The 11,651-nt window shown below is 34.3% G+C and overlaps 1 protein-coding gene across 1 annotated transcript; it reads left to right on the top strand.

Annotated features, from left to right (window-relative positions):
* The first annotated feature begins 997 nt into the window (after positions 1 to 997).
* Positions 998 to 11,226, top strand: LOC131196038 (mitochondrial glutamate carrier 1-like). Its single transcript, XM_058178433.1, has 9 exons — positions 998 to 1,144; positions 1,594 to 1,719; positions 2,385 to 2,440; positions 4,630 to 4,720; positions 5,579 to 5,697; positions 6,538 to 6,739; positions 6,830 to 6,984; positions 7,230 to 7,305; positions 8,202 to 11,226. The coding sequence occupies exons 1-9, from the start codon at positions 1,119 to 1,121 to the stop codon at positions 8,359 to 8,361; spliced, it is 1,011 nt and encodes a 336-aa protein (XP_058034416.1). The 5' UTR covers positions 998 to 1,118; the 3' UTR covers positions 8,362 to 11,226.
* The last annotated feature ends 425 nt before the right edge of the window (positions 11,227 to 11,651 follow it).

The following is an 11,651-nucleotide window of genomic DNA, read 5'->3' as shown; positions in this document are numbered from 1 at the left end:
CTCAAATAGGGTTTTTTTTAAAAATAAGAAAAAAAAAGTCTTTGCTGTCCGAGGGCTTTCTCTGCAGGAAAAGTGCAAATAATATTCCACTTTGGCCCCAGTTCGGAAATCTGCGTTTTTTTCTGAGGGGTTGACAGCAGCAAGAGAAGAAAAAAAAAGTCATTGGGAAATATGATAGAGTGGTGCCACCTGCCATTTGCAGATGGTGCTTTGTGACCCAATGGCAATTGGACATTTTTTTTTCCCTCCTGTTCCCCTTTCTTGGGAACAGGTTTCCCACCCCTTCAGCCAGCAAGTCTTTTAGAAAGGGACAAATACTAGTATAATAACAATAGAACAAGGTATAGTGAATAGTGAAGCCGCATTGTTCATAATCTACAAGTGCTGGATCAAAAGGACTTCCTGCCAGAGCATTCCCTATTGCAGCTCAGCAGAAAATATAAAACAATGGAGTTGCCAATTGCTGTGGCAAATAAATGTCAAAATAAATGAGCTGCACCTGAATGTGCAGCTTTTCCTGCCATGGTAATTCTATGATAGGAAACCTTTTGGCAGGCATACAACAATTCGGAAGATCTACCACTTCTGCACACAATGATTCATGAACACTTCAGGAGAGGGAAAAATGGATTAACCAAGTTCTAGAGTTTCAAACACAAATACGGCTTTCATTTAATTAAAGCGGGATATGTAAAACCTGTCTTAAGACTTGTTTCTAAATTAATTTCTGTGTGACTTTTGATTCATCAAAGAGCTATTCTGTATAATTTCATAGGCATATAAAAAGTATATTGCAACTTCATTGGATCTTCATGGCATAAATTAATCATCTAGATATTAATAATAACTGATGACATTTGGTGGTAATAGCAGTTGTGAGTGGGTATTCCGATTTGTCATAGTGAATTTGAGATGGTTTGGCATATTTGAAATGCCTCTTTGCTCAAACAGCCTATGAGATAGCTCTGGATTATTTATAGAACAACTAACAGATTTTAAGGTATGGGTTCAGTCTGCAGAGATTAGACAGAATTGTCTCTTCAAAGAACCAACTTCTGATCGGCAGCTTGTATTATTTTCACTGACCAAAGAAAACTTGGAGCATTCTTCCTTTTGAGATGAAAATGGCTGAGAAACAGATTAGGTATGTCCCACTCTAGATTTTAAAAGATAAAGTGAGCCTCAATATAAACATCAATAGATGTCAGATCAAAGATATCAGATGTTGGTATATGGTAGCCTAAATTCTGTGTAAAATGCAAGAGAGTGAAAAGTGATGGAAGTAATTGCAAGGTTGGAACTGATATAGTTACCTAGATTTTTTGTTTTGTTGTTGGGGTGTTAGCTCAAGTTTAGAGGGGAAAGAAAAATGTGTAGTAAGCCTGAAGCAATGACAAGGTATTCCACAAGAATCCTGAAATTTAAAAGATGTTATTGCTACTTCCTATTGATTATGCTCTTAAGTAGCAAAACAAAGGACAAAGCAGCTGATTTTGTATGGGTAGAAATAAGGAAGAGATGGGTTATGGGAAGAGAGAAGCAGTGAGCTGTAATTATAAATTATATATTTATACTATACTTTTTTCTGTTTAGTTTGCCTGCTAAACTCATCAATGGAGGAGCTGCTGGGATCATAGGTGTTACTTGTGTATTTCCAATTGATTTGGTTAAAACTAGGCTACAGAATCAAAGAAGTGGACAGCAAGTCTACAAAAGCATGTAAGTGACCTTTAGAAAAACATCTCAAGCCAATAAAACTTGTTTTGAAGAGGATGTTTTTCAAAAGCCCTTTTAAATCTTGTTCATTTCTAGGACAGGAAACTTCTTCAATAACTTGGGATTTAATTTGATTTTTTGTAACTATAAAACTGATATTATGTTTATAAATTGTTCAAATAGCAATTTTTATCATAGTGGATAAAAATTGATGCAGATGCTGGGGAATAGAAATATACCATTATTAATGGAATTATTCTGTAATTATTATATGTAGCTCAAAGGCTTGAGATGTTCACATACCTGGCACTAAGGTATTCATTGTTGCTAATGCTAATTTCTACTCTTATAAGTATTTTAGCTGGAAGTCATTTATTAAAATAGCAAAAACATTTGTATAGAGTACATTGACTTTTATATTATGTATAAATATAGATAGTCATTATTGAAAAGACTAACATATTAAAACAATAACTGGAATTATTCCAAACTATATAAAAGCTTACAAATTGTTTTTACTGATGTTCTGATCAGACTGAATGGCTAATTCTATATAAATATGGATAGATATCACTGGAAATAAAAATAGATATTAAAACGATCGTTGGAATTATACCAAACATTGCATATAAAAACTTATGAATTGTTTTTTCTGATGTTCTGATCAGGTTGGATTGTCTAATGAAAACTTTACGTTCAGAAGGCTATTTTGGCATGTATAGAGGTAAGTATAGAGTTAGTTATTAATATTAATATTAATTTTGATGGCTTGTACTCATTTTATTAGAATAATAAATGAGTAAAAGTGAATAGCATTTTATTATTCAGGAATTAAATACAGAAGCAAAGAAATGCAAAAAAAAAAGTTGCTTTTTAAAAATGTGTCAGGAGTTCTAGAGCATAGCGCTAGAGTCCAGTTAAGGGGAAGAACATATGACTGTAAGGTGTCAATTCAGATACAGCAGGAGTAAGGAATCTGAGGCCGACCAGAAGTCACTGAACTACCAAGAGCAAGGAAAAGTAGGAATTTTAATTCAGCAATATTTAAATTACTGCCCTCTAGTTGCCTATATAACAATGACTGGCGTTTTCCATGCATTTGTCTTAATTGATTACTAAGCACTCAGGATTTACTCACTTTTCAAAGAGTGCTGAAATGGAGAAAGCTTCTTTTTTCCCCCATCACACTCTGTGGTCTTGGTTTCCTTTCCAATTTTTCTTCAACTCAAAAGAGAGCAATATTTTGGGTTGGGTTGATTATGGAAAGGAAGAATAACACGAAGTTGCTTTGTATGCATTGTAATGATGGTGAAAACTTTGAATTTTTTGAACTATGGTTTGTTAACGGAGTGATATAACTAGAGCAGACATATCAAACTCACATCATCGTGGCAGCATCACATGTCATATTGGGACTTTGTTCCCCTTCGCTAAATTGGGCGTGGCCAGTGTGTGACGCATCTGGCCCACGGGGCCGGGCGTTTGACAGCCCTGGACTAGAACAAAATCAAAACTCCAGAGAGGGGAGACAAAAGGAGCTTGTTTAAGGGACTTTCAGAAGAAGAATAGTTTATTAATAATAGAAATCCTTCATCTCAAGAGAATAAAAATTCTCTTGACTTCTGTACTATAAAGCAAAGGCAGAGATGGTAGACTGTACTTCTGCTGAATTAAAAAAAACAGCTAGCTTTCTTTTAAAATTAGAGACAGAACTCCAGGAAGACAGAAAGAAAGTTGCTTTTTCTGAAATGGCGTGTAATATCTCCCCACAACACTAATAAGCATTATCTCCAGAAGCCAAGGAAAGTCCAGGAAAAAGGAGGAGGGAACTTTGGTTTCAGCAATCAGGTAATTTTTAGGTAATGAGTAAATGTTTTAGGCTGAATCTATTTTAAATTTACATTTTCTGGCCATATCAGAGTTCAATCTTCTTTATATCTCCATACAAGTTGTATGATTGTATAGTATTCAGTTCCTTTGTGCATAAATATGAATAAATAAATACGTTGTATATGAACAATTTTTTTTCAAATCTCTCAAGATAATAATTTTTTCCTAGAAAATTTAGAGTGCAATAATTGTAATAAATCAGTGCAATCTTGTGGTTTTGGGTTTTCAATTCAGCCAACTTCCCAATTGCTGTATACTATAAATTGAGCAATTATATAATTCAGATTCTGCATCAGTGCATAATTGCATTTTTAAAGCTTAAAATTAAAAAGTGATGTTTAATTTTTTTCCTTTTCTTTTTAAATAATTAAGTAATTTTTCTTCAACTCTTGTGAGGTGTTAATCAAACTCTAATTTCCATCTCTCCCCCAGCTCAGGCTTATGACCCAGTTTTGTATCCTTCTCTTGCAACACAAACATATAGATATAAAAGATGATAAATGATAGTGGGAGGAGAGAACACATTTTAATGCAGCTATGTGACTATCCCCAAGACACATCATTTTCTTTTTGGTGGGCTATTTAAGTTACTTCATTATTTGTTTTAATTAAAGTTTGTAGTAAAAGTTAACAATAAACTATTAAACATTCCTGAAAGCAAATATATTTCATGGAACTATATTAATGATATTTTTGGAAATTCATTTCATTAAATATTTCAGCTACTTTTTAAATTATCTTATCAAATTAATTACATTCTTTAGCACATGAAGAATTGCTAATTTAAAATATAGTGAATAAATTTATTTCCAGTGAACATTCCAGAGAATGTTCTTCTTTAATTGTTTCTGCAATCATTACCTACCTTTTCTTAATTCTAATTTCTAATTTTCTTTTCTTTTTAATAATGAGAATTTAACTTTGCACCAAACTGGTGTGAATTTTTTTATAGAATAATGTTAATCATTAACTGAAGAATACAATCACTTTATATCCATTAAACATAAGTATGTTTATTTATAGGTGCAGCGGTGAACCTGACCCTTGTAACACCTGAGAAGGCTATCAAACTGGCTGCTAATGACTATTTTAGACACCTTCTTGCCAAGGAAGGGTATGTTATTTCAGATACTAGAGTATCACTTGTATCTTACATCCATTAAAGTCTATGTTCATAGCTGAGTCGAGATTTTAAAACTAGTTTCAAGTTCTACATTTTCATAGTGCATGTTTAATATTTTTTAACATATAACTTTCCTGGAATACTTTTTTTTAATCAAGGCATATTTTAAAAATAAATAATAACAATAATGTAATAACCAATTTAATTATTCTATAAATGCCACCAATGGGATTAGTTGTACAATCATATTTGAAAGGGGTAAACTATACTTTGAAACAAGATAATGCAAGCACAGAGTAAATGGAAGCAAATGAGGATAGGGAAAATGTTGTACTTCTGCTCTATATATCAGAAAAGCAATTCTTTGGGATTTGCCACGGTTATTTAAAAATTGTTGGAAATGCTACCATTTTATAGGGGTATTGATATTCACAGACAAGTGAGAGGACATTTTCACATTTTTGACAGAAGCCCCAGTTTTATCCTCAACCATGTTCCTTTTGGATACAGAAACATGGAAGACTCTACACAGGGTGAAGGGAGTCACAAAATAGACCAAAAAAAATGTACAGTGAGCACAGAAAGATAAGGTCATCCTCTTAGTAGGGACAGCTAGAGATACAAACAAAACCACACATACAAGGTGAAGTAAGTAAAGGGGTTTAATGGTGAAGTTTCTTGTATTATTCATTTTTTAAATTCTTTTGTCAAAAAAATCTGTACCTTTGGAGAAAATCTGTGTATCTCCATACACAGCCCATTCCCACTGCTGAAACTCCATGTTGTGATGTTCAAATTAATGTAAATTAATATGTTTGACAAATCTTCTTATTCTTTTTTTCCTTTCAGGGTAGGTCTGTCTTTATCTAAAGAGATGCTAGCAGGCTGCGGTGCTGGAGTTTGCCAGGTCATCATCACCACTCCTATGGAGATGCTAAAAATCCAGCTTCAAGATGCCGGGAGACTAGGTAATGTTGCCTTGGATCTTTCTTCATACATTACACTGATCTCTGAGAAATAAATTAATCTTCTCACTATGTGGGATTTCACTGTAAAACTCTTACATATTGCACCATTTTACCTTGAAAGAAACTTAATAGATGGGGAAAATATGCTCTGTACTCATCTCTCAAATTCAGGCATTGTTTCAGCTGTATTTCAACTATAATCTGTGTCACAGTTCCACAACACAACCCAGAATGCTGTAAAATAATGGCAGGACAGTTTTAGGAAATGTAGAAATCTGCAGTGCCTTTTGTATGGTTGAGGACAATAGAAATATAGTCAAAACACAAAAGACAAGATAAAATGAATTAATAAAGAATTAATAAACTGATCACTCCTGGAGAAAAATTTAAGTGGCTACAAGAGTTAATACTGACTTGATGAAGTATAATCAAAACAATCACACAGATCAATGTTTTCTTTGCCAAAAGCGAATCCTTTGTCATAATTGCAATCTAAAACCATAGAATTGCTATCATTGGAAAACGGGCTGCATACACTGATCCCATCCTGCCAGTTACATTCTCTTCTTTGAAAAGAGATTTGAAAAAGGAGAATGGAATTTGAAATTCTGATGATCTTATACAGATCATAATGACATATGAACCTAAATATGTTCATCAAAGTTTTATTCCTCTGCTGTGAATAAATTAGGAATTGTTCTAAAACATAAGACTTATTTGAGTACTCAGACTCATAATTACAAGTAGTTAATAGATTCTCAGGATTCTAATACTCAGATTTAAGTTCAAGTGAGATTTTTCAAAACAAGAAGTCTTATGTATTTTCTATTACCATTTCAGCATCTCAGCAAATTGTGAGCAGAGTTTCTTGTTCCACTTCTGGATGCAATCTTGTTACTGTCAACCCTGTCCTGACTAGAGCATACAATGTAGGACCTGTGGTTATCCCAAGGAAGATATCTGCCACCCAAATAGCAACTGAGCTTCTACAAACCCATGGCATCAAAGGACTCTATAAGGGTCTCGGAGCCACCTTATTGAGGTATATGGATTTTATGTTTTCCTAAGATTTTTTTCATTCTCAGACTAATTTTCTGCATTGCTTGAAAAAGGAATACATTTTGTCTTTCAGGGATGTTCCATTCTCTGTCATCTATTTCCCACTGTTTGCCCATTTGAATAGAGTAGGACAAGATTCCTTAGAGGGGAAAACAAGCTTCTTTCACTCTTTTCTTGCTGGGTGCATAGCTGGCTCAGTGGCAGCTGTATCTGTGAACCCCTGTGATGGTAAGAATAACTCTATGTTTGTCTCTGGGCTACTTTGTCATGGGGATGTGTTAGAAAAGGTTATTCCTTAAGGATAACCTATGAAAGCTAATTTATATTTTTATCTGTTAAGGGTTTCTTATATAGGGAAGACTATTGCTTTCATAATACAATAATAGTTCTGTGGAATGGATACATTTTGAACTATCCCTTACTCAAGTGATTAATTGACCAACATACAGTATCTCTGTAACACTTTTTTCCAGTAATAAAGACTCGTCTTCAGTCAATGGGCAAAGGAAGAAATGAGGAGAATTACAGTGGAATTATAGATTGTGCAAGGTAAAGCCTACAAAACAGTTCACATTTCTTGATTCTGAAGACAGCATATTGACTTCCACATACCGTATATACTCGAATATAAGCCGATCCGAGTATAAGCCGAGGTCCCCAATTTTACCCCAAAAACTGGGGTAAACTGGGGACTCGAGTATAAGCCGAGGGTGGGAAATGAGGCACCTACCGGTTGGGGAAACCTCCTCCTCAGCTGAGAAGGCTGGCGGCTCCCCGCCCGCCCTCTCACTGCACCGGCAGGGCTTCAGTCCGTAAAATGTGAAAAAGAAAAAACTCGAGTATAAGCCGTATATACTCGAGTATAAGCCGAGGGGCTTAAAAAAAAAAAACTTGAGTATAAGCCGTATAGACCCGAGTATAAGCCGAGGGGACGTTTTTCAGCACAAAAAATGTGCTGAAAAACTCGGCTTATACTCGAGTATATACGGTATTTGTCAGACTGATTTGAACTGATTTTTCAGTTGCCCTTAACTTACCCTGACACCTCTGTAGAAACAAATTAAAGTAATGAGTAACCAGTTACCCCAAGTGCACAGTTACAACATGTAGAAGCCAGTTTTATCTGATTCAGTCCAGGCTGCATAGTGGTGCCACACAGCCTATTCATGTGGAATATTGTCATTCAGAACTAGTTTTCCATATTAGTTCTGCACCAAAGAATGAACATTTGAATTGGCTTATAAAAATGCTGGAATCATACCACTTCTTGGTATGACACCACTCTTTTGTAGTACAGTGAGACACATATTGGCAAAGTCTTGATAAGTGTAAATAGAGAAATCCTGTTGGTAAATATTTAACATGTTGACATATGTTTAGGTAATATACTGCAGAATGTTTTAAACAAATTAGGTCTTATTTACTTTTTTTTTTTGTCTCCACAGGAAGATTTGGATGAAAGAAGGTCCTTCAGCTTTTTTAAAGGGGGCTAGTTGCAGAGCTCTTGTCATTGCACCTCTCTTTGGTATAGCTCAAGTGGTTTATTTCATTGGGCTTGGAGAATTTTTCATAAATGTATGCCAGAATGGGAAACTGTCCCCATAGACTTTCATTCATTGAATCTCCTGGAATATAATCACAAGAACCCAACTATCAAGAAACAATAGCAGCTCAGTCTATTGACAACTGGTGTGTTGTTTTTTCTGTTATTAAGCATGAAAAAGACAAAGCCTTTATAAAGACACCAGTCATAAAACACCATCTAAAATAGGGGTATATCTGAGTTTATGAAACAAGAATTCCAAGAGTGGAATGAGAATAACTACTTTGGATAAGTGGAAGGTTGAAGGAATATCTAAGGAAATGTTTTGTGTATATAAACAGAACAGGAAGAGAAAGAACTATCTGTGGGGCCAAATCTTTGCTGAAATGTTGAAAAGTGAATTAAGCATTTAGTTTTTCTTGGGGTTCCATAGATGCTGTTAATCTAACCCACTTGCTGTCTTTCCAGCTGTATGTCTGCTAGTGTCTCACTCACTTAATTGGGAACAAAGGTGTATGAATTTTTATAGATTGCGTTTTTAACTTTACCTACACTAAAGAATTTGATTCCTGTGGTAACTTAATACAAAATAATCCAAATATTACCAGCAAAGTAGACTAGTTCCTTAAATTTATTATTTTAAAAGTTATAAGTCATTAATAAAAAATGGAAAATGTGCCATTTAGAATCAAGTACAGTATAATTTAAGACTTCAGGGAAGAAATGGTGAACCAAAAGTACTGTAGCTCCGCTGAGAGCAAAGCCAATCACTGCTGTGGAATGAAGGGCCAGTGAGCGGACCAGTTCTTCGCAATTCCTTTTTGGACAAGGAGGACTTGGGATCATCCACAAGTGCTCCAGATAGTTGTTCCTTGTGAGGAGACAGCAAGAGCTTTACCTGGAGAGTTTTCAGGTCAGAGAGACAAGGAACACTATCTTAGCCTTAACTGCAGTAGACTCTTTTATGAATACAGGACTTGCATAATTTGTTTTTTAATAACTTTTGGAAATTTCTTGTTATCTGCTTTTCAGCTATTAAAAATCTTTGGAACAATATGTTTTATAGCACCAGGTGGATTTCCTTCAATTCTTAACTAAGTTTTACATACAAGTTATTTGATTCTTTTTTGGGAGGGAGTAATCAGTGAAAAGGTGATTAGAACGTTGTTTTTTGAAAGTTACAAACATACTAAGGGTCCAGATGGATTTCAAATAAAATTTTGAAATAAGAATCATTCTCATGGAAAAATGCTGTTATCTTGAATTGATAGGATTTTTGAAGGTTTTACACTATAGAGGGAAACAGAAGAAACTAAAGATTACAATTAAAGATTAATACTTAAATTTTACTTACTAATACAGAATGGAGCACAATACTTTCACATTGGTCATGTTAAAGGATATTTGTGAATAATATACTCAGAAGTTTAAGTTTAGGGGTGCTTGTATTATAGATAGACTGTGTTTAAAAGATGTAAGTGGAACAAGTTTTACTGGAAAAGATTAAGGCTGATTTGAAAGTGGATTTAAAAATGACAGACTACAAGAATGATGTGGAAAAAGATGCTACCCTAAATATACAAATGAAACCAGCTGTTGTCTTTACAATTAAAGGAGATATACAAATAAGAAACCAAAATAATGATGTCGATAACTTTCCTATCCTATTGGATTTACAAAAGAGGATTGTTAGTTTTGAAGACTTTTGTGAGAAAGGCAAGAAAAAATGAACTCAAATTCTAGAACTCTCTGAATGGATTAAAGAGCAAGATTGTTGAAAGTAAAAGGAAGGAATATTAAGTTGATTTATTTCATCAAATTTAAAACAGATATGTTATCTTCAGTAACCCTTAATGGACTTGTTGATCAGGATGGAAAGATGAAGTTTTAAGAATTTGTTTATAAATAAGAGATGAGATACAGGAAGAAGAGATCACTTATTTCATTTTAAGAGAAGGTAATAAGTTACAAAAAATGCTTATATTTGTGATAGAGGAGGAAGTCATTTCTTTTTTTTTCTTTTCTATTTTTCTATTCATTTTCTTTTTTTCAGTTTGTATTAGTGTTTATCTTTTTAATTATAATATTTAATAAAATTACTATAAAAAAAGAACCAAGTGTAATTTAACTGGATTATTGATATTATTATTGTTGATTGTACAATAAACTGCTAAGCATTTTTTTAAAAAACAGGCTTTACATTCTAGCTGTTATAGATCATTTGTCATTGACCTTGTCTAAGAAAGTGCAAGAGTATGGGGGATCATTCTTTCCAAAGACCTATATGTAGATTTCGGAACATTATGTGCCTTGCGTTATATCCCTGCACTTAATCGACTACAATAAGTTTGAGATAGGATTGGGAGTTTGAGAAGAGATCACAGTCAGGTAGTGTGTTCCAAGCGTTAACAACTCTGTTATAAAAGTCATATTTTCTGCAATCAAGATTGAAGCGGTTAATATTAAGTTTGAATCTATTGTTTGCTCTTGTATTATTGCAATTGAAGCTGAAGTAGTCTTTAACAGGAAGGACATTGCAATAGATGATTCTGTGTGTTAAACACAGGTCTTGTCGGAGTCAGCGGAGTTCTAAATTTTCTAATCCCAGGATTTCAAGTCTGGTGGTATAAGGTATTTTGTTGTTTTCAGAGGAGCGGAGAACTCTTCTTGTAAAATATTTCTGGATGCGTTCAATTGTATTAATGTCAGAGATGTGGTATGGGTTCCAGACAGGTGAGCTGTATTCAAGAATAGGTCTAGCAAATGTTTTGTATGCTCTGGTTAGTAGTGTAGAGTTTTTGGAAAAGAAGTTATGCAAAATTAGGTTTACAACTCTTAGAGCCTTTTTTGCTATGTAGTTGCAGTGGGCTTTGGCACTTAGATCATTTGATATGAAAACTCCAAGGTCTTTAACAGGGTGGGGGTCATCTGTAAGGTAATGTCCATCAAGCTTGTACTTAGTGTTTGGGTTCTTTTTTCCAATATGTAAGACTGAGCATTTGCTGGTTGAGATTTGGAGTTGCCAAGTTTTAGACCAATCGGATACAAAGTCAAGGTCTTTTTGAAGGGTAGAAGTATTGTTGGTGGTGTTAAATAGTTTGACATCGTCAGCAAAGAGAACACAATAACTTGAGATATGGTCACAGAGATCATTTATGTATAGTATGAAGAGCGTTGGTCCAAGAACACTGCCTTGAGGAACGCCACTTTTGACAGGAACAGGATTTGATAGAGCAGTGCCAATTTTGACCACTTCTTGTCTGTTTGACAGGAAAGCAGTTATCCAATTGTGAAGAGGTCCTGAAATGCCATAGGATTTTAGTTTTAGGAGAAATTTATCATGTACTACTGA

The sequence above is a fragment of the Ahaetulla prasina genome, chromosome 3 (assembly GCF_028640845.1).
Source record: "Ahaetulla prasina isolate Xishuangbanna chromosome 3, ASM2864084v1, whole genome shotgun sequence".
NCBI classification, from domain to species: Eukaryota; Metazoa; Chordata; class Lepidosauria; order Squamata; family Colubridae; genus Ahaetulla; species Ahaetulla prasina.
The sequence above is the reverse complement of the archived record's forward strand: the minus strand, read 5'-3'. Positions and strand labels throughout refer to the sequence as shown.